The sequence below is a fragment of the Necator americanus genome, chromosome III (assembly GCF_031761385.1).
Source record: "Necator americanus strain Aroian chromosome III, whole genome shotgun sequence".
In the NCBI taxonomy this organism is placed as follows: domain Eukaryota; kingdom Metazoa; phylum Nematoda; class Chromadorea; order Rhabditida; family Ancylostomatidae; genus Necator; species Necator americanus.
Window position 1 is genome coordinate 23,824,564 of NC_087373.1, and position 27,592 is coordinate 23,852,155.

At 41.4% G+C, this 27,592-nt stretch overlaps 4 protein-coding genes across 6 annotated transcripts; 1 reads left to right on the top strand and 3 right to left on the bottom strand.

Moving 5' to 3' along the window:
• On the bottom strand, positions 1-9,033 carry RB195_010694 (uncharacterized protein; the record flags this gene model as incomplete). Of its 2 annotated transcripts, XM_064191820.1 has the most annotated exons (8): positions 1-114; positions 241-396; positions 1,449-1,507; positions 1,582-1,723; positions 1,778-1,879; positions 1,959-2,102; positions 8,862-8,918; positions 8,980-9,033. In XM_064191820.1, 8 exons carry the CDS (start codon positions 9,031-9,033, stop codon positions 1-3), a joined length of 828 nt encoding a protein of 275 aa, XP_064049402.1. The 2 variants fall into 2 exon arrangements, with proteins under 2 accessions (XP_064049402.1, XP_064049403.1); XM_064191819.1 differs by lacking the exons at positions 8,862-8,918; positions 8,980-9,033 and adding an exon at positions 5,551-5,604.
• On the bottom strand, positions 6,211-6,561 carry RB195_010695 (uncharacterized protein; the record flags this gene model as incomplete). Its single annotated transcript, XM_064191821.1, has 1 exon — positions 6,211-6,561. The coding sequence occupies one exon, from the start codon at positions 6,559-6,561 to the stop codon at positions 6,211-6,213; it is 351 nt and encodes a 116-aa protein (XP_064049404.1).
• Positions 9,034-13,569: 4,536 nt separating the features above from the next.
• On the top strand, positions 13,570-13,920 carry RB195_010696 (uncharacterized protein; the record flags this gene model as incomplete). Its single annotated transcript, XM_064191822.1, has 1 exon — positions 13,570-13,920. The coding sequence occupies one exon, from the start codon at positions 13,570-13,572 to the stop codon at positions 13,918-13,920; it is 351 nt and encodes a 116-aa protein (XP_064049405.1).
• Positions 13,921-16,237: 2,317 nt separating this feature from the next.
• On the bottom strand, positions 16,238-20,717 carry RB195_010697 (uncharacterized protein; the record flags this gene model as incomplete). 2 transcript variants are annotated; one of them, XM_064191824.1, is made up of 9 exons in its annotated part: positions 16,238-16,266; positions 16,578-16,723; positions 16,827-16,921; positions 17,342-17,476; positions 17,529-17,627; positions 17,693-17,830; positions 17,934-18,071; positions 20,298-20,473; positions 20,528-20,717. In XM_064191824.1, the coding sequence occupies 9 exons, from the start codon at positions 20,715-20,717 to the stop codon at positions 16,238-16,240; spliced, it is 1,146 nt and encodes a 381-aa protein (XP_064049406.1). The 2 variants fall into 2 exon arrangements, with proteins under 2 accessions (XP_064049406.1, XP_064049407.1); XM_064191823.1 differs by lacking the exon at positions 16,238-16,266 and having other exon boundaries at positions 16,564-16,723.
• Between the last annotated feature and the right edge of the window lie 6,875 nt (positions 20,718-27,592).

Here is a 27,592-nt window from a genome sequence, read left to right on the forward strand (position 1 = left end):
TCACACTATACCCCAGATTTCTTCTATACCACTTGTAACTTTCGCACACGTCAACGCAGCACTTAGTGGGTAATTACTTATTTTCACGTTTTGGTCGGTGTAATCAGTCACGATCTAAAATAAAGTTGGCAGTTCAGTTGGCATCATTGCTGGCAATACGTGAAATAAGTTAACTCAGCATATAGACATCTAAGGAGTAACGATAATAAGTTCTCTCAAACTAGAGGTGCATAGGCGTACCTTTCCCCTGGCAATTCCCCCTATCGCAACAACGAGGGGCGCTTCGTCCTCCGGCGATATGAGTTTGTTTGGCAAAATCAACTCCTCTGTATTGAATGACATCAGCAATTTCCTGCTTCCGACAGGTAGATAGTTTGAGACGGGATTTTTGATCACCTCAAGAAAAACAATATAATAAACAACAGGAAAAGAATCTATCCGGTGACCGTGATAGACTCAAGTGACAATTCATTGTTTATTCGGGGACTGGTTCAATGTTGAACTATCTAACATCTAACAAGTAAGAAATAGTTTCATTTCTCCGCCTGAACGACAAAACGAAATATGAGCAAGGTGAGATTTACTGTATAAGCAAACACTAATTTGCTCTAAAAAGGGAATAAAAGAAAAAAACAACATTTCAAGTGCCTGTATGAAATGAATGGCACTGATGTAGCAGCTGCTAAGAAGCTCGGCTGTGAGTGCAAAATGGTTCGAAACCAAATCTGGAGGCAACCTTGCCTTTCATCCCTTAGATGTCGATGAATTGTTACCACAATTATCTTGGAAGATAAAAACGCTGACTTGATACATATTCTAGCTCCCACAGGTGATTGTAAAATATACACGCTCAAAAACATCAAACGATTCCGAATTGAAGTCGAGCGCGTAGTTTCCATAAGAAATGATCAACACAGTGCACTTCATCTTTTGCCCAATTTACTTGGAATGAAAGGTAACCAACTGACAAATCTTCACAGTGAAGGTGCAAATGTAGGTATTTTTCGCCTACTTCAGTCTTATAAGTTCCAAATGTGGGAAGCACAGTGGACTCTACTCTTTCTGCATGTTGCCGCATTTCGCTTTAACAAAACAAATGTTCTTATTGTCGCCACCTTACGACATCTCGTTTGCTTTTACAGTCTATCTGGATTTGTGTCAAACCCGTCAATTAACATTGAAAGATAGCAGTTCTAGCACGAAAGACTTGAATTGCATGACACGTGACAATGGAAAAACTGCTACTGTTTTTTTCGTCGCTGAGATTCAGCCAGATTTCGCTGCAAACAGAAAAGTCCATGTACTCGTTTTCTCAGGAAAAGATAATGTTATTCGTTAGGTATACGCGTGACAATCAGATAAAAATGTTAGTATACACAGGGGTTACGTAAGGTTCTGTCGAATTACAGGGTAATATGACAGATTTTACAAGTATGGCGTCAACTTACCGTTAGTAATTTTTGAGAGCTGTCTGCAGCGCGTACGACCAATTTGTGTAGAAGTTGAACTGAATCGATAGATAAAAATGTTACTTTTCATGAAAAGGTCAGCAAAAGAAGAACGAGTACAACTGAAACTCACCCATAAGTCCACAAAATCGATCAAATGTCCTCGGAATGCGGCATTGCGGACTGACTTGCACAAGTACACTTTTGTTGGTGCGGAAAAAAACTTGCAGTTGACCAGCTCTATTCAATGGGCTATCTAGCAAATTCAGTAGGCACTAGAAACAAATAGATTCGGATAACACAATGAAAATAATAAAAAAAACTTTCACCTGGTGCAGAATGTCAGGACGGTATTCGGCGGGATCTTTCTTGTTCTTTCGCAAGAAGTTAGCGTGTTTGTCACTACATAGAATAACATAGTCCTTGCCAATCTAAGCCTCAAAGATTTGAGTTACATGAAAAATAAATAATAGAAGGTAACAAGAGAAAAGAGTAAGAATAAGAACAAACCTTGGCGGATTCGAGGCTACAACCTTCGAGAACGACATAAAGGACTCTTTTTTGTTCGATAAACTCATCCGTTTTCATTCTTTTTGCACCTGGAGGAGCAACAGTATCGTACTCTTCTGACATATCAGCAAAAGGAGTAGTTTTCTAAAAAAAAAAGGAATAGTAAAGAAAGCAAACGAAGAATTTAAAAAAAGCATGCAGACGAGCTCTGAAAACGATGTGAGTTTCGGTCTAAGACTCACATAAGAAACGACGAAATTAGAAATACGTTGGCTTCCTCATAATAAAAGTTTGACAAAAAGTGAATCTAACTACTTATCAAATTATATGACCCCATTATTATGCCTTTCTATTTTGATCTAAAACACTTTTTCGGTATCACAGAGAGGACACCAATTCCAGAAGCGCAGAATGTTTCGTTATTTCACCACAATGTCAAAAACGGCCCCAGAGACATAGAAAAACTAGTCAGAAATAGAGTGGCTACCTAAATTCTTCTTAACTTTATCTGATCTTCACTTAATGAAATACATCCCTCCCATCCGCTCAAGTAGTAAAAAAGGAGAAGAAAATGGAGCGCGAACAAATCTTCATAACTAACAAGCTCGCTCCAGGGTAAAGATAGAGCTCTACTGTCAAAACAGTATTAGGGCGCACTATTAAACTAATTTATTTCCTTCGTACAATCTCGCTCATTCTGTTTAGATGATAGCACAGCGAGGTCTTGAAAATAAAGATGCAAATCAATGTGGGGTCATACAGAAGGGCATCACGTTAACCAGATATAATTTCCTCAAGAAGATTCACTTCTATAGATCACTGTAGATCATACTTCTTACTTTGTCCAGATGTTGCCTTTCTTTCCAGCATTGGTCCTCGAAGATGGGCCTTCAGCAAAAGTATATAGTATGTACATATATATATATATATATATATATATATATATATATATATAGAACAAAAACCGAAGAAGATCGTGGTCCAAGCGCGATGAGCCGACACAGACGATCGACCGTCAAGCCGGATTACCAGCCGAGAAGGTTTTGCTGAGTGTTTGGTGGGATTGGAAGGGAATCGTCCATTAAGAGTTCCCATCGGGTCAATACTCATTTCGGACCTCTACTGTCAACATATACCAGATTGAAGCAGGCGATCGACCAGATGTGGCGAGAATTTCCCTGTAGGAAATGTGTTGTTTCGCATCAAGATAATACCAGGCCGCACACACTTTTTAACTATTTACGCGTCAGAAGCTCAAGGAGCTTGGAAGGGTGGTCTCCCGCACCGCGCTGTCCAGATCTTACAGCAAGGGACAGCAGCACATATTTGATATAAATCATTTAGTTCCAATTATCATGACATATAATAACGGGCTTATTCTGTCACGTGTGTGTGTGTGTTTGTTTGCTTGTTTGTGTCACGGAATTCGAAAAAGGGAGGCGACGGGTCCCACGGCATCGGGTTGGCGCTCCGGCGCCAGATAGCCATGATATGAGGTGGAACGGGTCCACCGGCGTTTTTTGTGCGCTGGCGCCAGATAGCTATAAAAGGGGGTATCATCGACCCCGATGATAGATAAGGGGCGTGGTATAAAGTACCGTTCGCTGTTATGGTTATTTTCGCAGATAACGACTTGTGCCGTCCAAGAGTGCGGCAGACAACGCTCTGTCCACCCTTTCATTTGGATCGCATTGCCGTCAACTGTTCTGCTCACCTGTATTCATACAATAAAGACATTTCACTGAACCACCGCTTTTGGTCTGTTCAATTAGGGTGGTAAAATCCCTAAGTCTCTAGTCACCCACTAACATAGTCTGGTGCATCGGCTAAAACAAGCCAACACTCCCGCGTCAAAGAGTAACATCTTTGAGGCTAGAAGAAGAGACTCGCTCATTAATAAAGAGCATACAGGTCCAACCAAAGATCTAGAATCAATTGATTCCGTTTTTGGGAACGCTCCCGTACAAAGTACCTAGAGCTAAATCTGAAATAAATCAGAGTAACTCACTGCAGTTCTGAGTAATTTCTCCCGTACGCAAAGTACTTGGAGCTAAATCTCTGAAATAAATCAGAGTGACTCACATCAATTGTGAGTAATCTCGCTCCCGTACACAGTATTTGGAGCTAAATCTCTGACTAACCACAGCGGAGTTAATTTTGGAAAGAACTTGCAAAAAAACTTCATTTCCATAAAACACCAATTGTGCTGAGCGCATCAACGCTCAAAAATTTAGTCTCCAGGTATAAGGAGTACACAACAAAGGCTAATTATCCTACAGTAGACGAAGAGAGCTACGAATAATGTAGGTAGGCAATTACGCTCTTAATGAGCGGTATCAGGCAGCTTAGAGAAGGCAGAGAAAATCTGCAAAAATTGAACAATAAAGTAAGGGACGAGTACAAAACTGTAAAAATAAATCGGAGAAAAAGATTTGATGCTCGAAATAAAGCAAATTGAAGATGAATCTCAACTGCAAATAGCTGTAGCAGAGGCTAATGACCTCATATTCATGTTAACTGCACGATTAAACGAAAACAGTTGCATTTTGGACAGAATGAGTGCAAAACTCGGGTACACCACCCGCAGTACAAGTGGTGAAAACCAAAATTCAGATGAGGTAGAAACCCAAAACACACAAAATGATTATGGAGAACGAAATAGCAACCATAATGAGAGTGAACCGAGCACTTCACAATCAGGATTGCCAAATTCAGTCGACTCGGTACAGAATCAAACGGAACAATTCCGTTATCGATCGATAAAACATCCCCAGGCATCTCTACCGAAATTTCACGAAGATGCCATAGAAGGCATAAAACTGATTCCAGAAAACTACGACTGGATCATAAAAACATTGCAGGAAACATCATGATATATAATAACGAGCTTATAGTCCGTGTGTGTGTGTGTGGGTGTGTGGGTGTATGTGTGTGTGTGTGTGTGTGTGTGTGTGTGTGTGTGTGTGTGTGTGTGTGTGTGTGGTGTGTGTGGTGTGTGGTGTGTGTGTGTGTGTGTGTGTGTGGGTGTGTGGGTGTGTGTGCGGTGTGTGCGGTGTGTGTGTGTGTGTGGGTGTGTGGGTGTATGTGTGTGTCACGCTCTTCTTATAAAGAGTGTACAATGTTCACGGGTGAAGGACTGGTCGTTTTCCAAATTTTTCGATGCAATCAACTCCTTAGTTCTGACGCAAGGATGATGGGAAAGTTGTATTCAAACTAATATTCGACCACTTAAAAATTGGAATCCTGAAAGCTTTGAATAAACCTGTTAGTTCTAGGCTAGAATTCTTTTTGAATGGAAGAGCGAATCCTACCAGCGAGGTGTTAAAAATCTATCTTTTTAGGATGTAGTTGCAATCTAGAAAAGAATAAAGGACTAATTTACACGGCACTTAGATGATATGTCATCAATAGCAAATGAAAGACTAGTGATCGAAATTATTGGCATTGGTTAACCCTTGAATCCTTGGATACATCAACCCTATCGGCTTCAGTCCCAAACGTTCATTAATGGATTGCGAGAAGATTTTTGACTTACTTAACTTAAAGGCAGCTTATCACATGATTGGCGTAGTGTGTAAACTTGATGACATACGTAGAGGTCTATACGTAGTACGAATATGAGTGTGGCCACGCCTTCCCTAATCATCCTGAAAAACGCGTTGGAAACGGATTCGTTCCTAAGAGGTAGATTAGAGCTCGCCGCGTTATAAGGTGCCAGTCTCTTCAGCCTATTTGTTGTTTTTACTTGAATGAGCTGCTGAGGAGATCTCACTGGTTTTCCACCGCTCGCACGAAGATGCGATGCGTGCAGAAGTGCGGCGCGTCTCAACTTGCTTTATAGGAGCGAACGCCATTTTTCACGTTGTTTTTTTTTTCGTAGTACGATGAGAGGAAATTGAGAGGGGCCACACCCGTACTCTTAATCTACACCCCGAACTCTACGTTTTCCATCAAGTGTCCACCTTACGTCAATTTCATGATACGCTGCCTTCAAAACCTCCTTAGGCCGGCCGAACCATTTATCCCTTCGATGTCGATAAACGTTGGTACATTGTGTCTACAATGACAAAAAATTGATCCGGTACATCGGCTGACCCCGCGGGACACCGTATTTGACACACACACGCGTCCATAAATCTGAGACAATTCTAAACTGAAGTCGCGGTTTTTCTTAACATTGGAAATCTTATCCTTTTTATTTAAAATTATTTTCTCAGAAAAAAATCGAACCAAAACTAAACCATTCATGGATTCATGGATTCTCCTGAAGCTCTCCTGTGCTTACGAGAATCCTCCAGCTGTCTGCAACGTGACCTGATCCAATAGGCGGGATGGTATTATCGTCTGATGCGGTTGCGCGCATCTTCACCGAAGTGTGTCGTAGCTGAACACAATTCTGTCCAAGCCTTCTCGATCTACCACGAGAGCTCGGACGGAATCCATCCATTCGCCACTGCTCCATATCCTGCGGGATTTGGCGTATCGCATGCGTGACTGTTGACACCGAATAACCAGAGTACCTCAACTCGACAATGTCCGCCACTACAACGAAACGACACGGAGAGTTTTTACCAAAGGTTCCACACACCCACGCTTTTGACATATTTGGGTTTGACTTTGGCGGCGTGCTGGACGACACCACCTTTTTTTAACTTCGTTATATAACTATGCAAGTACTGCAGTTCGTATTTGCCCAGGGCGTGTGCCCAAATGTCCAAAGCACAAGCTGGGCCACTGCGGGCAGGCAGCATTCACACTCGTTGACTCGCAGGCTCCAGTGGAATATAAATTATTGTTAATCAGTAATTCACGTAGTTTGTCCATAATACAGAACCACTTTGCGCCACTTATTATGTTGAGGTCTGGAAATTAGTAAGAAATTAAATGAAACAGTTTCTGGAATTTTTTGTTATGACAGAGAGCATTGTGTTAGTCTGCTGCTCGTAGCCTTCCAAATGGACATAAGCAAGCTCACCATGAAGATGAAAGGATAATTCTTAAGTTATAGTCACTTGTGGAAGGGTGTGCCTTCATTAAAAGCAATCACTACACCAAGTTTTTAGGTAGCATGAATACTTACATGTAAAAACCTTCGAATAAACTCTTGGATTTCCTTTCACGTGTGTCATTGAAGTTTAGTAATTAGCAACATGCTATAACCACAACTGGTGTCGGAACTTCGCCAATCGTAAAACAAAAATGACTACTTTCTAACTCACATACAGCTAACTACAGCATCGAAAGGGAGGATGGAGAACGTCATTCTACTAAATAGGCATAGATACAGTTTGATACTAGATACAGTATACTCAGATTTCTTCGACAGCCCGTCCACTTGCCTAATCACCATCTGAAGGAAGATGGACATGTCATTCCAGAGGTCCTACCTTCCGAAGTCCGACCGCACCTCAAATGACGTTCGTCAACGAGATCAAACTTAGAATGTACATAATGAAGATCCGATTCAAAGCCATTCTCTCGTGAGAATCGATTCTAACGACAATACTAAAAAAGACCAAGTAGTGCTCATGACTGCCGAAACAAATATGTGAAATAGTAAAACAGGCCAATATGGACGAGTTCTAATATCTTTGATACTGGTGCACAGAGAACTATAATAAAGGAACGTAGAGCAAAACGTGCTTCCAAGACAAAAACAGAAGTATGCATCATGTCTGGGATTGGTGGCCATACTGAGAAATTTAGAAAATTTAAAAATTTAGAAATTTCTCTGTTCCATTGAAAATCTCTACAGTTTTTGCAAAAGTGATTCATTTAACCTTTCAAACAAAACCCGTGTCAACTAACTGTTTCCGTTCAGCATATCTTTTAGAACAAAACAAAAAGTTCCTTCAATATAACGATATTTGTTTGTCCAATCCAGGATTGAGAGTTGAACACCAAAATCCACAAATTCTGATTGGATTAGATAGATATCACTACGAATTTGTAATGAACAAAACTAGAACAAGGTTGCCATCGGGATTGACTGTATGTTGCCAGAACATTAGTAGGTCCAACTCTTCACGGTCACAGTACAAGTGCAGTAAATTTAGCTAACGAAAGGATTACTCATAGTCCTACGCTCGTTCTGAAGCCAAGTGAAGCGAATATACTTAAGATGTTTTCCGAATTGGATGGATTAGGAGTTTCTATAATGAATTTTCGAATGACGAAAAGACATTTGAGCATACAACAGCACGGTATTGCTGGTTCTCCATTGCTTAGGAACCTTGCACTTCGACAGATAACGAGTGAAGAGCCTCGCCAGTGTGTTAATGAGAACTGGTAGCTTCTTCAAATGTTTAGACTTCATTCTGTTGGGACCGTGTTCGCGTGAGTTAGGACTGCTGACGATAAATGGGATTTTATACCCGAGAAAAGAAACGGTGGTTCAGTGGAAATTTCTATCAAATGAAGCAATGAAGACACAGAAAAACTGCCGTCCTGTTCCAGCTAATACAAAAGCAACATGACAGACAAGCGCCCTGTGTCCTTGCCATATAGTCGGCAAGGACAACAAACATTACAAATTATCAATTATCGTGTTCCGATATCGGAACAATGCTACGACACAATGATCAATAGAATTTAGATCTACAGACTACGTAACAAAGAGTGTCGTATTTGTTCGATTCTTCTTCCTATCCCGGAGAATCCCGGAGTGGAATCGAAAACTTGCTTTGAGTTGACGAGTGGAAGGAGAGCTTGCAGCTGGGTGTAGTAGGAGGTTGAGTAGGGCAGGACCATTAGTTCTGACGACGTTTGTAAGGAACGCCAGGTCGAACGTGGCTGCAGCACAAAAGCGTGTTATGCTCTAACCGGCAATGCAAGCAATTGACGTCGCAGTCGTCTCTGCCATGTTTCTCGATTCAACGCTCGCATAGAGCAAGTTTGGCTTACCTGCCGACTTCTGGCGACAGCGTCTGGGAATCTGCTGTGTATAGGGTGTGGAGACTCCTATGATCTTTGCGTGCATCGTTCCGATGAATAAATAGGTGGTTCAGTGAATTTTTATCACCACAACCAGACGACCAGTCGGGAGCAACCAAGGCGAAGTATAACTAACACACATCAATGAAGAGCTACCACGCCCCTAACTACTTGAGTAGCAGTGAGGTCACCATAAGTGACCTTCATCGGTATGATGATATGATACAGCTACAATAAGCGATAGCTGAAGCAAACGACCTAACATTCATGCTAACAGCGCGCCTTGATGAAACAAAAAATATGCGCGAAAATATAGAAATCAAAGTACGATACATGTCCTTAAAAGCCCAAAGTGACGATAACGTCAACAATGAAGAAAATGAAGAAGGGGATGGCGAAGTTGATAACACAAACGAAAACTGTGTGCGGGACATTATAATACCATTTTGCTTGCAGGACCCATAAAATTCAGCATCCACGTCAAATAGTGGCACAGCGAAAAGGACGCTGAGGTCAATAAAACTTCCACAAGCCACACTACCAAAATTTTACGGGAATTCTGACGACTTCCTAGAATACTCGACTATTTTTGAAGCCTTTGTCCATAACAGTGAAGAAATGAACGTTATTGAAAAGATACTCCTACTCAAAAAAAGTCTAAAAGGAAGAAGACAAACTGCCATTAAAGGCATAAAGCACATTCCTGAAAACTACAATTGGTTGATCAAGACTTTACAAGAGAATTACTACAATCACCAGTCCAACAGATCAAAAATAGTTTTGAAAAAAATTCGTCAGCATGAGAATGGCGAACGATTGCGCAGACAGCTGCTCTGCAACATTTGATCAAATCAGAATGCTGACCAACCAAATGATTTCTGCAAGATATGATGTAGGGAAGACCTACGACCCAATGTGATGCGAAACAATCTTATCCAAATTCCCTTAAGACATCATAAAATCTGTCAATCACAATACCGGCAAACACAGAGATCGGTACAGAAGGCTACGTCAAGAGCAGACTTGACCACAAACATATCAACAAGGTCATCCCATCAAAGAGCAATCATGACAATTCCCGGCCAATGCACCAAATGTGTAGGGTTTGCGGAGACTCTTGGGATCTTTGCCCGCATCGTTCTGAATAAATAGGTGGTACAGTGAATGTTTACTGCCACAGCCAGACGACTACTCGTGAACAACCAAGGCGAAGTATATCGAATATATATAATAAAAATATTATACAATTTATATATATATATATATATATATATATTCATATTAAGAGCTACTATAAGCGGACCACGCCCATAACTACTTGAGTAGTAGTGAGGTCACCATAAGTGACCATCATCGGTGTGATGATATGTTGCACCTAGCACCGTGCCGCGATTTTGTTCCAGTGTGCAAAAGACACATAGAGATCGTGGCTCCGAACGGCTGAGAAGTTCTAAGCAGGCGGATCCAACTGACGGAGAATATTGTCCTGACTACTCTCTAGGCGGTGAGCAAGCGCACGAATTGCAGCAGAAATGGAGGCGAAGGGAGGTGTTATGTCCACTTCGACGAGAAAGTCTTCCATATTGGCCATAGATAATGATCCCAAACCATCGTTGTTTTTATGGTTACTGCTGGGTAAGCACCCTGTTCCTATCTCGGAACATAATAACTTCCTATGTTTATGTCACCATACTGTCCCCTCCTTGTCGGACCATATGGCAAGGAGGTGGCCCGCTCGTACGTTATGATGCTTTTGTATAAGCCGGAGCAGGCCAGCAGTTTCTTGGGAGTCGAATGTGACTTTCGGCTAATCAACTGCATGACCTCGTTAGTGTCATTATGCCGCAAGAAAGCGCAACTTGGTATCGCAAAACTGCTTGCATCGCAAAATACCCACAAATCTGTTTTTGAGGTGTGAATGTTGCGCACTTCTGCATCTGAGGTGTGAAGATTTCGCACATTTGTGAGCTTTGTCCTCGGAATGCTGATACTCGCAAAATTGATCTCCTTACGGATGTAGTTCCATCGATAACAGTCATATCTGGACTAACATAGTCATTCCACTTATTTTGCCATAGATTCCACACTGCGAAAGATTTCTCGCATTAGCAATTTCAACTTGATAAACAATGGCGCAGTTGGACCTATAAGGTCGTAAACAGAATTTATTATACTAACCACATCTCGCTTAGTAAATGATTTTTTAACGGAAGATCTACCTTCACGTTAAACTCATCAGTTTATGTTATATTTAACACCTAAAAATTTGATATCACCAGAAAGTGACCTGTCTTTCTCATTAATTCCTTCATTTACTATCTCAGAATTTGATACGCATTCTCGTAGGTTCATAGCAATTTCTTTGGAATGATTTTTGAATTCTACATCTTTTCCAAAGCTTCCTGCTCACTTGCGGCTGCCAATAAAATATTCTCAATATGAATGTTTCATGCTATTTCATGCAAATGTGATGTATTCCTTGCATTTGAGTAAGCAAGAATTGCCATATTCAATATAATGGGAGATGCGGTAATGTCGAATGGTAAACGGTTAAATCTGTAAACAACTATGCATGCCTTTGCCGGCATACGACTGATGCCTTTAACCCAAAGGTCTTTGTACTCGTTTACGATTCTGATCTGAGCGAATGCAGCTTCGATATCGCATTTTAATATAAACTTGCTGATTCGACTGCGAATAAGGATATAGTGAAATTCATCAACGAAAGATTCACCGCTGTGGATTACATCATTTAATGAGAGTTTACATCTTTGTTTCGAGGATGCATCAAATACGATTCTGAAAGTTTTCGTTTTTGAAGGTGTCCACACGCCAGAGTGTGGGATATAATAGATGCTAGCCGTGTTTTTGAATGGTTCATGTACTTCTTCGATTATGGAAACTGAGATAATCATTCAATATTTTGCTGTAGCACGACCTTTGCTTTTTGTTGGTGGCCAGCTATCTCTGTAAGGACTTGAGCCTACGGTGTACCATCGCGTACTTATCGGATATATCGATTACGTTGTTCTTAAGAGAAAAGGCTGCAACCACAAAATCATCCTCAAATGATTTAGTTTTAGAGTATTTTTCAGAATATTCAAATGTCTTTTCGTCATTCGAAAATTCATTATAGAAACTCCCAATCCATCCAATTCGAAAAACATCTTAAGTATATTCGCTTCACTTGGCTTCAGAACGAGCGTAGGACTATGAGTAATCCTTTCGTTAGCTAGATTTACTGCACTTGTACTGTGACCGTGAAGAGTTGGACCTACTAATGTTCTGGCAACATGCAGTCAATCCCGATGGCAACCTTGTTCTAGTGTTGTTCATTACAAATTCGTAGTGGTATCTATCTAATCCAATCAGAATTTGTGGATTTTGGTGTTCAACTCTCAATCCTGGATTGGACAAACAAATATCGTTATATTGAAGGAACTTTTTGTCTTGTTCTAAAAGATATGCTGAACGGAAACAGTTAGTTGTCACGGGTTTTGTTTGAAAGGTTAAATGAATCACTTTTGCAAAAACTGTAGAGATTTTCAATGGAACAGAAACGTTCTAAATTTCTCAGTATGGCCACCAATCCCAGACATGATGCATACTTCTGCTTTTGTATTGGAAGCACGTTTTGCTCTACGTTCCTTTATCATAGTTTTCTGTGCACCAGTATCAAAAATATAAGAACTCGTCCATATTGGCCTGTTTTACTATTTCACATATTCGTTTTGGCAGTCATGAGCACTACTTGGTCTTTTTTAGTATTGTCGTTAGAATCGACTCTCACGAGAGAATGGCTTTGAATCGGATCTTCATTATGTACATTCTAAGTTTGATCTCGTTGACGAACGTCATTTGAGGTGCGGTCGGACTTCGGAAGGTAGGACCTCTGGAATGACATGTCCATCTTCCTTCAGATGGTGATAAGGCAAGTGGACGGGCTGTCGAAGAAATCTGAGTATACTGTGTCTAGTATCAGACTGTATCTATGCCTATTTAGTAGAATGACTTCTCCATCCTCCCTTTCGATGCTGTAGTTAGTTGTATCTGAGTTAGAAAGTAGTCATTTTTGTTTTACGATTGGCGAAGTTCCGACACCAGTTGTGGTTATAGCATGTTGCTAATTACTAAACTACAATGACACACGTGAAAGGAAATTCAAGAGTTTATTCGAAGGTTTTTACATGTAAGTATTCATGCTATCTAAAAACTTGGTGTAGTGATTGCTTTTAATGAAGGCACACCCTTCCACAAGTGACTATAACTTAAGAATTATCCTTTCACCTTCATGGTTAGCTTGCTTATGTCCATTTGGAAGGCTACGAGCAGCAGACTAACATAATGCTTTCTGTCATAACAAAAAATTCCAGAAACTGTTTCATTTAATTTCTTACTAATTTCCAGACCTCAACATAATAAGTGGCGCAAAGTGGTCCTGTATTATGGACAAACTACGTGAATTACTGACTAACAATAATTTATATTCCACTGGAGCCTGCGAGTCAACGAGTGTGAATGCTGCCTGCCCGCAGTGGCCCAGCTTGTGCTTTGGACATTTGGGCACACGCCCTGTGGCAAATACGAACTGCAAAACGACTGCAGTACTTGCATAGTTATATAACGAAGTTAAAAAAAGGTGGTGTCGTCCAGCACGCCGCCAAAGTCAAACCCAAATATGTCAAAAGCGTGGGTGTGTGGAACCTTTGGTAAAAACTCTCCGTGTCGTTTCGTTGTAGTGGCGGACATTGTCGAGTTGAGGTACTCTGGTTATTCGGTGTCAACAGTCACGCATGCGATACGCCAAATCCCGCAGGATGTGGAGCAGTGGCGAACGGATGGATTCCGTCCGAGCTCTCGTGGTAGATCGAGAAGGCTTGGACAGAATTGTGTTCAGCTACGACACACTTCGGTGAAGATGCGCGCAACCGCATCAGACGATAATACCATCCCGCCTATTGGATCAGGTCACGTTGCAGACAGCTGGAGGATTCTCGTAAGCACAGGAGAGCTTCAGGAGAATCCATGAATCCATGAATGGTTTAGTTTTGGTTCGATTTTTTTCTGAGAAAATAATTTTAAATAAAAAGGATAAGATTTCCAATGTTAAAAAAAACCGCGACTTCAGTTTAGAATTGTCTCAGATTTATGGACGCGTGTGTGTGTCAAATACGGGGTCCCGCGGGGTCAGCCGATGTACCGGATCAATTTTTTGTCATTGTAGACACAATGTACCAACGTTTATCGACTTCGAAGGGATAAATGGTTCGGCCGGCCTAAGGAGGTTTTGAAGGCAGCGTATCATGAAATTGACGTAAGGTGGACACTTGATGGAAAACGTAGAGTTCGGGGTGTAGATTAAGAGTACGGGTGTGGCCCCTCTCAATTTCCTCTCATCGTACTACGAAAAAAAAAACAACGTGAAAAATGGCGTTCGCTCCTATAAAGCAAGTTGAGACGCGCCGCACTTCTGCACGCATCGCATCTTCGTGCGAGCGGTGGAAAACCAGTGAGATCTCCTCAGCAGCTCATTCAAGTAAAAACAACAAATAGGCTGAAGAGACTGGCACCTTATAACGCGGCGAGCTCTAATCTACCTCTTAGGAACGAATCCGTTTCCAACGCGTTTTTCAGGATGATTAGGGAAGGCGTGGCCACACTCATATTCGTACTACGTATAGACCTCTACGTATGTCATCAAGTTTACACACTACGCCAATCATGTGATAAGCTGCCTTTAAGTTAAGTAAGTCAAAAATCTTCTCGCAATCCATTAATGAACGTTTGGGACTGAAGCCGATAGGGTTGATGTATCCAAGGATTCAAGGGTTAACCAATGCCAATAATTTCGATCACTAGTCTTTCATTTGCTATTGATGACATATCATCTAAGTGCCGTGTAAATTAGTCCTTTATTCTTTTCTAGATTGCAACTACATCCTAAAAAGATAGATTTTTAACACCTCGCTGGTAGGATTCGCTCTTCCATTCAAAAAGAATTCTAGCCTAGAACTAACAGGTTTATTCAAAGCTTTCAGGATTCCAATTTTTAAGTGGTCGAATATTAGTTTGAATACAACTTTCCCATCATCCTTGCGTCAGAACTAAGGAGTTGATTGCATCGAAAAATTTGGAAAACGACCAGTCCTTCACCCGTGAACATTGTACACTCCTTATAAGAAGAGTGTTGTATGGCCGATTTCTACATTTATTACTGCCAAAAAGGTGATACATTTATACGTTTCAGCTAATTCCACTTCCTCTCTTCTATAATGATTCACATCCCACTTTCAATTCCATTTATGGTCCGATCAAAACAATCTAAAGCCTGGTACCATTGCGTACGCAGTTTTACTCGGGGTGAGATCCTTACTCTTCTCTCTAGTCTGATTGCAGCAAACGAGCGTCCACCTACATCACGGCCTATCGTGCTACTCCCGGCACAGCCCGTTACGCAACGGCATCATGCTTCCGTTTTCACCTGACTATTTTTTATGAGATGTGGTAGACCTATTCTACTTAGGAGTTATCAGAGGCTTTTCTTTTTTCGCTCTTCAAGAAATATCAAGGGACAATAGTCAGAATGGAGAAAAAATCCATACTGTCTTTCAGCACATCTATTCTTGTTTCAGATTTTAAGGCTTAAGTGAGCCATTATTCGAAACTCAGCTTCTCCTAGACAATGTTGATTCAGCGGGACTACAGTAAATAATTAACGGCAATATAAGGACGCGTCAGAAATTATAAGTTCTTCATCAAAAACACAAACTATGACAATAGTAAATAATTACAAAATTACAAATAACAAAAATAAAACACAAACTTTCGATAACACGCATCCTTTACGGGAGAATTAAAGGTATACTGATGGTTTCAAAACTACTCATTACTTCTGAGTCATCCTAGTGCGTCACTGCCACTGACATAGTCACTAGAACAAAGTTTGTTGCATTAACAACCCGGAATGAAACAAGCAATGTAATTGGAACTGGAATTCCTTGAATTTTTCGTGTAAATCCTAGCAAACTCATTGGATTAGCTAAATGCCTTTTTCATAATTATCCAGTAGAGTAGCATACTCTCAACCTAAGCAATCACCCCAACACATCTTGTTCTCCACAAAAAAAAGCTGCACGCTCTCAAATGCAGGATCCCATCCGAATGAGGCGCCGTGCCACAATGAAAATAGCCTCGACTGGATCGATTCCATGCAGTGGACGCGAGTAGCCGTAGGTGATTTTTAGCCAGGCAACGGCTTTCTTTGCGCAAACTGGACAGCGCTTGTGTTCTCTTGATATAAACAACGAGTCCATCGACCGCAGCAAATGTATCATGCAGGCTTAAAGCTATGTGAACATAGCAGAAAAAGTACAACCTGCAAGAAGAAATGATTTATCACGTTTATTAATAGATCTTCAAAATGAGAAAAAAAAACTTGGAGCTATGAACAACACAAAACGGAAAATCCACAAATCATCATGCTAAGAAAGAAAGTGTCATAAATTATGCACTCAAGCAGATAACAGGGTGTCAGTGGTGGCACCTAACATCCCCGTATTGTGGGTCGAAATTCAAGTCAGAGAAAATGAGCTGCGCTTGCACTGTTTCAGAGACATGACAATGACTGGCGAGGGTGTGAGTCCAACATTCTAACACAATAGAATATTAACATTTAGAAGCACTTGCGGTGAACGATCGACGGTCCAGATTCGTCGTACTCCTGCTTAGAGATCCACATTTGTTGGAAGGTAGACAACGAAGCAAGAATAGATCCTCCGATCCAAACAGAATATTTGCGCTCGGGTGGTGCAATGATCTTGATTTTCATCGTGCTAAAATAATATTAATAAATTCACTCTTATAAGTTAACATATCATTACGGAAATAAGTATGTGTTAAAGATCAAGTAATCCCTAGCATAAGTTCTTTATTAACCTTGGAGCAAGAGCAGTGATTTCCTTTTGCATTCGATCAGCGATTCCAGGAAACATAGAAGTACCACCAGATAACACGGTGTTGGCATACAAGTCCTAAATAGGCATTTAACGTGGATGTGGAGTAAGTCTTTGACCTCCTACTGGTTATCACTTATGTCATATTGTGTGCATGATAGTTTTCCATTGCGATGTTGTTCTCACCCCACTTATCACAGAATAATATATCTTAGTGAGAAGATTTTTGCACCTGGTTCTCTCTAGAAAAACGATAAGATCACGCAGAGAAAGCTCGTACTAACCATGAGTTCACGGTATAATTCCCGCAGATATTAGTAATGAGATTTGTACTAATTAGCATATTTGAATTATCGCCATACTTATTTCAACGGTTCAACATTGAAGATAGTAGAATTAGTTAGTATATGTCAGTTATCCGTATATGCAGCAGAGGAAATCTTGCTAACTGAAGCTAGCGAATAGTGCTACGGTGTTACGACTGAGGTTTTCATCCACCTTTCGAATGTCCACGTCACATTTCATAATAGAGTTGTAAGTAGTCTCATGAATTCCAGTAGACTCCATTCCCAAGAACGACGGTTGGAAGAGCGCTTCAGGACAACGGAATCGCTCGTTGCCGATCGTGATTACCTGTAAAATAATACATTGAAGAAAAAGCCATATGAGAAGGAACGATCGTTACCTGTCCGTCAGGAAGTTCATAACTCTTCTCGAGAGACGAAGATGAAGCAGCAGTAGCCATTTCCTGCTCGAAGTCCAGTGCAACATAGCAGAGTTTCTCCTGTAAAAAAAAGATACTGACTTGGCGATTTCCCTGAACAGTGAAGTTTGGAAGCAATATCGGACCTTGATATCCCTAACGATTTCTCTCTCTGCGGTGGTTGTGAAAGAATATCCCCTCTCTGTGAGGATTTTCATCATGTAGTCAGTGAGATCACGACCAGCCAAATCCAAACGAAGGATAGCATGAGGCAAAGCATATCCCTTGAGTACAAACAATTGAAAAAAACTCATATTCGAATTCTCCCCAACAAGCAATAGATGGAAACTACGAGAATCACGGATTCTGATTATGGACAGACAATACCTCATAAATGGGAACAGTGTGAGTGACACCATCACCAGTATCCAGCACGATGCCAGTAGTACGTCCGGAAGCATACAAGGACAATACAGCTTGGATGGCTACATACATGGCTGGCGTATTGAAAGTCTCAAACATAATCTGGAAGAGAAGGGGTATGAGCAATAGTACTCTTTTAAAAGTACTAGATTTCGAAATCGAGGGAATTTATCGCAGAATTATTTACTGCTCATTGACGATGCTAGATCTCTGAGCGAACAGATAGAGGTAAGGGTGACCTTTAAATATGAAGGTGATGACGCCCAATTAACTCTAGGTTTGCAAAGCTGTTTCATATGCCTTTTTCTGGATTCTAGCGGAATCATGCTCGTCATCGTAAACTACACCTCTTCTATCTATTTGTGCAGATGCCCCAATGCAGGAGATGTGATGATCGATTTGGTGGTACGCTGCCTTTAAAGAAACTTTGCATATATTTTCCACAATCAGAGAAAGTCTAAGAGCAACCAGGTATTGTATATCTATTAATAGTCCTTCAATAGTATTGCATTATTTTTTCTCGTAATATTAAGAATTGATGGTTAGGTACAACCGTTCGCAAAAATGCCTGCAATAAAATCATGAACTGTGAAGCGTGAAGAAAAAAACGAAAACGAGATCGCGGAAACCACACTTTTTCATAGTAAAACAAAGCCAGCTTATTTAAAACAGAATCATTTAACACAGCAGAAAAAGCGCGGTTCTAACGAGCCCGAGAAGAAACTTCAAAATATATTGAATATCTTCAAACTACTTCTTGAATAGAATTCTGGAATTATTGCAGTCTGACTAAACATATACATTGCTTCAAGCTATAGCGGAGAATTATCACATCCAAAATGGCAACGCACTTTCGGAATGCAAACTTCTTCGACAGTATGCTCAGGACGGATTCTAGCAATAACTACTAGTCCTAAAAGAAATTTCCGTAAGTGCTCTTTATTTGATGCCGCATCAGGGCGCCGCTTAATTAACTCATGTAGTGATTGTTCTGAGCCATCTGTCTCTTAGAGTCGCATGGTATCGGAAAATTTTACCGTCTTTTTCTATGGATCTCTACTTACAAAACGTTAGCCGACAAAGACTTAAAGCAAGCAATTTTCTCCCTTACTTCTTATGCCAAAGTAAAGCAAAGTAATTAATCTTTCTTTAGCTTAAGTAAAAGTAAAGACAAAGTCTTACTTATTGGTATCTCAATCATTTGTTTGTCTACAGCACCGATACCAGATATCGGGCGATTCTAAATATAATTCAACTATTGTAGAGCATCTCTAGAAAACTCCTATTACAGAACTATCGCAGAACATCTCTAGAAAGCTGTATCTAGGGAGGTCTCTGAGGGTTTAAAGAAAGATGATTTTTCTAGAATTATGTGTCATCCGCATTATTCTACATCCAGGAACTATTGCTTTATATCTTATACTTGCTGCTTGATCGTTTTGATTTGCCTCGGTGATGTTATTTACATCACCGAGGCAAATCAAAACGATCATCAAGCAGCAAGCAAAGCATCTACCCATCCTAGAAATCTCCTTTCCTGTAAAAAAAGAATGCCAGAAACCAAAAACTGAATCCGACCACGAGATTAAGATATGGATCCTTTCTTCCTGAAGAGTTTATTCATTTCAGGGTGATCTAACTATTGATTAACTTTGGAAATGAACGAGATGAAACGATATCGTCTCCCTCAGTTTCGTTTGTCGCCTATGCCCTACATAGATATAATCGGATCATCGGCAGCCCCATTGATTGCTTCGCGACAGATCGACGCATAGCAGTTACGAGGTGGTCACACAATAGAATAGCGCAAACAGAAATATTTAACCTTAACTGAATACATGGTGATAGCTTTACGAAAGAAAAAGGCTGAAATTTTGAATGATTGCTTCCATGTCCGTTGTACAAGATAAGTTTGCATCTAATTACTTCAGTAAAACAACAACACTGATGATTTGTAAAACGGGCGTGATCTAAAACGCATTTCTCAACAACAGTACGGAATTCGAGCTAGGAAAAAAATTCTTCGAACTTTCGGTTCTTTTTATCACTTGAACACCGCAACAGTTTACGACGCTCTTTATTTTGCCGAGTGACGCTCTAAACCCATAAATAGTGCTAATCGCACTAGAAGATCTGATAAGAGTAGGCAAACAACCGAGCAATTTAAATGTTTTTGAAATCAAATGGAAAAACAAGGCTATAGTTCTATTGTTGTTTACAAATGTGTAGACTGTGGGTTGACTATACCAGTGTTTTAAAGGACAAGTCCCGAAAAATCCCGTCTAGTCAACCTCCACGCACCTTGTTTGAGTATAAAAAGGAATGTACCTGGGTCATTTTCTCCCTATTTGCTTTAGGATTGAGAGGAGCTTCAGTGAGAAGAACAGGATGTTCCTCAGGAGCAACACGCAACTCATTGTAGAATGTGTGGTGCCAGATCTTCTCCATGTCATCCCAGTTTGTGACTATACCGTGTTCGATCGGGTACTTTAGAGTCAAGATACCTGAAATAAAAACGATGATCACGGAGGTTGCCAAATTTTCTACTGGTACTCCACCTCGTTTCGACTGCGCTTCATCGCCAACATAAGAATCCTTCTGGCCCATACCAACCATGACACCTTGGTGTCGCGGACGGCCTACGATGGATGGGAACACTGCTCGAGGTGCATCGTCTCCCGCGAATCCGGCCTTGCACATACCGGAGCCGTTATCGACTACAAGTGCTGCCACGTCGTCATCACACATGTTTGCCAGAGATTACTAATCGGTTGACACCTGTAAGCTTCTGATAACAACTGTAATGTGCGAGAAAGTGGAAGAAAGAAGTAATTCCACGAATGGGAACGCTTGAGGCGATCTAATAAACAATAGAAATCTGGTTTATCTCATCACAAGATGTGGGAAGTCTTCAGTTACAGCTTAGTACCAGTGCTGAATGGAACACAATATGAGAAGAACAATTCTGAGATGTTCACCATTAATACGAACGCAAAATGATCGCTGATGCCATTTTGTTCTGACGTTTCGGACAAATCCCTACGGTAAACAGATAAGCACGAGAAGCCGGACAGTTCAGTCGCACGGTATCCTAGATGACTGGAAGAGAAAGCAAAGAAACTGTTGTCGCGCAGCGGAAACTAAAAAGTGGAAGCCTCGCGTTCCTGAAAGGCTGAAGAGAGGATTGGCGGTCCAAAAGCCAAATTTAGGAAAGAGTAAACTGATGTTAGAGGAGAAATGAAACAAGCAGAAACAATCATATACACGTTGCTTTGCTGTCAACGTAAGTAGTGGGAGACTTTGCGGAACACTCCTTTCGGGGAATTTGCGTGATTGAATGGAGGCATGAGAATGTCACAGAGGGTGGGAAGAAGGAAGAAACCAATCCATACTAATACCAATAACTTCATGTTTGTCACGAAATGGTGGAACACCTTGGGAAGTGGAGGATGTTCGCGTACCGAGCCTAGACTATCTGCCACTCACATGAGGATCTCTTCATAAATCGAATCAACGAGAAGAAACAATGAAAGCTGAACTACAATTAGTGTGTAAAATAGGTGATATGAGGGAACATCACTGAGTGCGAGCAGAAACGGCGAATGAGGTCTAATCGCGAGAGCGCGGAGCGATTTGACTACCAAATCAGCGGATTTGACTGGAATAGTGAGAGTAGGCGCCAGCACTCGGCTGGGACAACGTGGAAGAGGCAGCCGGGGTGGACACTAGGAGGTCACGACCGGCCAAGCGAGTCGGGCTCGCGCCGTGGACACAACGATCGCGAGCCGCTCGCTCCGCCCCGTGTCAGCTAAATTCGGCCAGTCCGTCCATGCGCGCGCGCGCTGATTGGCTCAATTCAAACGGCTGTCTCGGCGCGAACCGTCAGAGGCGGAGTCGTAGGGGCAAAACAGACGACGGCGACGTTGTGAAACTCCCGTCGACGCGTGCATGAGTCACCGATAAGGCGAACTCGTCTCGCACCATCACCGAGGGGCACGGGAGTCCACGGGGACGGTGAGCGCGGGTGCCACCAGGACGTGGGGACCGAGCGGCCTGCCGTGTGTGCGTTTTATGAAGAGGGCTGGGTGTTGCTACTCTGACAGGTTGGAACAGTCCGAACGTGTGCGGACGTGTGAGGGCAGTTGTCTCCCTCGGAATCCGTCAAGGCTATGCGCACAAACATGTTCGACGTGTCTGGTGGTTCCCCGGCGGAATTGATGCGCTCCTGTGCAGAGAGACGATTCGCACGTATCAATAGCGGCGTTGCATCCGTTCCTCTTCTCGTCATGCTGTCGGTTAGAACAGATGGTTGTTAGTTTTTCGCTGTTCAAACAAGGTTGCTTCGATGCATTTGTTCGCATCTCCGACTATGAAGCGCTGCGGATTCCGGACGTACCGTACGGTATTAATGATTATCGTCCTTATCTGCACTAATGAACATAAATGGGAAGAAAGTACCGAAGCAGACATACATCCACCTCACACGTAGGGGAAAATGCATACTTACATGGAGTCTTGGATGAGGGCATATACAAACGTGCTCAGAATTCTGTTTCATACTGTGCGAGGCGTACGCTTTCTGAGCTCTTATGTTTAGTTTCGCGCTATAGTTGTGTACTGTTGAATAGAAAGACTGATGGATATCAGGGTTTCCGCGTCGTCAATGTTTTCGTTAAATGTCAAGAAGCGAACACAACTGACAACTGTATGACCTAGCGATTATGTTGGCGCTAGCTTTTGAATGTCTGGGTTGTTCGGTATTTAGCCTTATTAGACCCCGCTTCGAACTTAAAGTACAAGAAGAGTGCGGAAACGACACTGACTCTGCGTACGTCCAGAGAAGCACTTATTCGTCACCGTGATATGTTGTCTTATGCATAGAGAAGAATCAATAAACTTCAGAAGCATAGGTTTCACAATTTTGTAGTTGCATTGGTAGTTTCATTGCTAAATCTAACTACTAGCTGATTATACGTCCCAGCATTTGACGTGCTCCTGCCTCATCACACGACAACTGGACACAATTTTCTTCCATTTTTCGAACAAGATGCATTGCGAATTGTACTAGTCATGGTCATATTTCTTTTCATGGCTGAACTGACGGATGATTTCGTAATAAGTCCAATTAGGAAACAGCTGTTGAAGAAATCGCTGAAGAGAGGCGGCTTGTGCGAAAACGGCAAGGATATGTCTTGAGGGACTCTTCCATTGCTCTTTTTTTCAGAAGAAATAATCTCTTTCTGAAGACTATCTAAGGCAATTATGGCCAAGATATTTGACATTGTTTTGTATATTCAGAAAGAATGACATCCAAGAACCTTCGCGTTGGCTTCCGCTACTAGTTGCGTAGTAAGGATACGGGACCACGTCGCATCGTATGTGACGGCTTACGCGATGCTGCACCATACACCACAATAGACGCAAAATGGATCCTATATGCGTAGAATATTAATCTTTCCCATTCACCTCAGCACCTAGGTAGGAAGTTTCTGTCTGCTCCTCTTTTCACTTTTTTTAGGCAGTTCCCACATTTACTCGAATTCACTTGTTTTCATATTTTTGAACAATTAGGGGGAAAAACAAAGATTCCAGGTTAGAGAAAATGCCTTCTCTGTAATAACAAATAAGTGACAGAATAAGTGTTACCAACAATAATATTTAGTTTACCATATTGAGTGTCCCGCGGATAGTCTAATCATTGACCAACGCGACGCGGCCTCGTCTATTACGTTTGGTGAGCGTTAGCGGTCTACGGACTCAGCCGAACGATCGATAAAAACGCTGAACGTTGCAAGCAATCTTTGTGGCTGTTTAGTTGGGTTTCAACAGGGTTGCAGCAGCCGCAATTTTGCGCACGTAATTGGCTATCGGGAACTAGTGATAACCAAGTTCCTGTTGTTTTTTTTTGTTTTCGTTATCTTTCCTAGTTTGCTATAGTATTCATATACCTTTAGTATCCAGGAAATCGAAGTCGAAGCGGCGATAAATCAACTCTGATTCATTCCGAGGCCAGCCACATAGTGCACATGGCTGCGTATTCTTCACCTCGTCTGGATTTATGAACTGTTTTTGGTGGCGGTCGAACTTCCAACAAGGCCAGACATCGCTATCTGCTTGGTCTTCTCAGTAGAGCTATACACCGAACATTAAAAAATTTTTTATTCCCTAACGTTTAGCAACTCTTCTGTTACCCCGTTCTACTTAGAAAGAATAGATAGATTATTTTCTGTGAGTACGCTTTCTCTCTCTTGTTAAAAAAAGAAAGTCGCTGAAGCAGTGAAAAAGTGTTAACCAGTTCAGCTCACTGGATCCGGTTTAGTAGTTGTTTTGGTTACTAAGCGGGACCGATAGATGTCCCCTTTTGTTAGCATCGGAAATAGTTTATATATTAATGATGTAATATATAGTCGGCTAAAAACGACATGAAGCACGGTCCACTTGCGTAAGCCGTTGCGCTCGAAGCTGCGCGGTGTGGAGGTAGCGATTGGAATCGAGAGTGGACCATCGCGGACTGCAGCAGTGAACGGTGGTGGCAGGGGTCCTCACCCGATCCTAACCGTTATGGTAGGGTCAAAAGGATATAAAGCAAGGTGCGACTGCGTACGCGTCTTCTCGCGGCACTGCAGTGGAGCGTAGCGGTTAGGAGCATACTGGGACCCTTGTTGGCACCACCGATCGCAGCAGTTTGCGATGGTCCCACCTCGATTCCAACTGCTGCCTCCAATTCGCCGTTTACGACCACGTACGCAAATTCACTATGCTTCATGTCGTTTTGACCCGACCATACCCTCCACCGCACCGATTCGAGCGCAACCGCCTACGCAACTGCTTGCTACTGTTAATGTATGTGCTTATTACTTATTGCCGTGTTACTGTATGTGGTATTCCAAAACCGTCGAATAGACGTGGCATATGTGTGCTAGTGTGCTTACCGCTCTCGAAATAAATAACATCCCATGTCGGCCCTAACATAAACAAATCTCAAACAGCACTGCAAATTCGCTCAAAAACTATAGTGAGAAAATATGTGACTTATATCACAAATATTCGATGCATAGCTTTCGTACATATCGCTTTCATCTTTGAGGCTATACTTTAGATCGATACGTCTGTTTGCACTCTGTGCAAAGCAAGTGCAACGCACTGTGAGGTATCACTGATTAGCTGCGTAGAAGGTATTCGATTTCATGGAACATACGAGCCTTTGCATGTGCTACTATTGCTTTAAGGATATAAAAAGTAGATTTGAACCTGTTGATACAGAGACTGCTGCTTCTGGGAAGAAAATTGGAACATAACCATATAAAAAAGTGTTTGCAGCAGAATAGTACTAATATACAAAAGGTTTCCTCAAATTTCTCCGTTTTCCTACAATGGGACATATTCAAAACTTCACGTAATATCTATGCTTAGGTTTGAAGGTTGAGGAAAATAAGAACAAGGTCATACGTTGGGACTCGAACAGTACATCTGGACTTGTCGATATGGCCAGTTGAGGACATTCTCGACTGGCAGTGGAATAAACAACGCGATACGGAGACCGACGGTGCGATATCTTTGTACCGTATCTGGATTCCCAAGGCGATGTCTCCATTCACAAAAAAAAAACCGGCGGAACTTGGCGAGATTATAATGAATATGGCAGCCGTATCGTAGTTTGATTGCCATATGAACGTATTCGTCATAATTCTGTCTCTTTCTCCCCTTACCTTGAATAACATTGGTTAGTTATGTACATTTCAGCTTCGTTTAGTTTCTCTCATAAAACAGGAACCTCTGAAGCACTTATTAGTAACCAGAAGGTCAAATATAGTGCTGAGTAATAAGAATTGAGAATATGAAGCCGATCTGATCAGTGGAGGAAGTAGGGAAGCTCTTGTGCTTCTCCTGAGGAATGGGGCATCTGCTTAAACCAGTGGGGCTACGTAAACCACACGGAAGTGAGGACTGCCGATAGAACGATTTGGTCCAGCGATATTTCTATTCCTATGAGCATCAACAAACAAAAGTACAAAGGCGATAACTTTTACAAGATAATTCTTACGAAATCATCTATTCTACTCGCTTTTCTTATGTACCAAAGTAAAGATGTATGTTAATCAAAATGTGTGAGTAATACCTTGTTTTGATTCGTAAGTGTGGATAGCGAACACGAAGGTGTTCTCAAGGGAAACTTATTCCACCACCAGTAACCGAATTATTTCCAATGAAATTATATAGGATTACACTGGTTCATTCAATAATCAGATAAGGGAATTGAAAACTAGGGCTCTTCGGTCTCTTCTCAAGAAAAGTGGAAGTTAAAAACAAGCGAAAAGAAGGATCCGGCTCCACATCGAACAGGTCTAACAGCTATCCAACATTCAAACGTATTTCTTGCTTTCTTTAGTGATGCGAATAGTCTCTTTGCAGAAGCACAACTTTCAAGTGGTAGCAAGCGGAGCGCCATTTTCGGCCGTATTGTTCTTGTTCTACATATGTCTGGGGAACAAATGGTGTTATGGCGTTACGCTTTGTGGTGTTGTAGTAAACGAATTCATAATATACTCAGTGGTGTTGTCATGAATTCGAAATTCGTTCCATAAAGCAGCTGGTGCTGGTTTTCACATCTTATTCTCGTGGGTGAAGAGGAGAATTTTCAACGTAAAAATTCTCCAAAGACAAGGTCATAGATATTTGTTCAGCTAGAAGTTGTTACATCTCGAATGTCACCTATAGTATGAGGATGCTAAAGTAAGAGGTACATACGAGGAAAAAAATTCACACTTTTATTTGCAGACATTTAATTGAGTAGTTTGTGAAACTAGTTCCTATCGGCGTTCCGCTCCAGATCGTTCGGCGGATTGATGAAAATGTGAGAGGGAGAAAGTGAAAGGAAATGACCTTGTTTCGAGGATTTTTTGTAAGTTCTTTAGCTGCATATTACTGGACACTCCGTAGTTGTTACCAACCCTTTTAGCTGATAGAAGATTCAGGAAGGTTTATTGCGATTCCAGAAACGTAGCTAATCCTGTACAGTGGTCATTAATTGTAATCGCCTTCCCTAAACATCTGCTAAAAAACTAGTTCAAGGAAAGTGATTATAACTAATAAAAATATCTGCGAGAAGCAACTACCGAGGAAAAAATGATGGAAGAGATGGAGTAAAAAGGAAAAAAATGAGTCAAGGGCTTTGTACTTTAGAGCTCTACGCCTACTTCCATTCATAATGGATTGTCTTCCATGGGTTAACTCAGATCCTGACATCCTAGTAAGCATTTCAGTAATAGCAGTCTACAGCACGATTTTTTCAAGTAGCTGAGAAAGTTGCGGCATATTCTGAATGAAGTTTTTCCCTTGAATGAAAGAGAATTTCAAAAAGAATCATTGTCACGAGCGAGGAGTTTTGAAAAAAAAAAACGGGCAACGAATAATTAGAATGCAAAGAAACAAGCCTACGGTATTTAACAAATTCTCTCTTACCGATAAATCAAGTGAAATTATATTTGTAGCGCGTCGAAATCGACTCGACCTTCTTTTCCGTACTTTTCTTCGAAAGACGTTCATCATCTATCACTCTTCGTCACCAGATAACTATCTACATTCCGGTTTGCTCGTCTTTCTCAGATAAGTTGTGTGTAGTT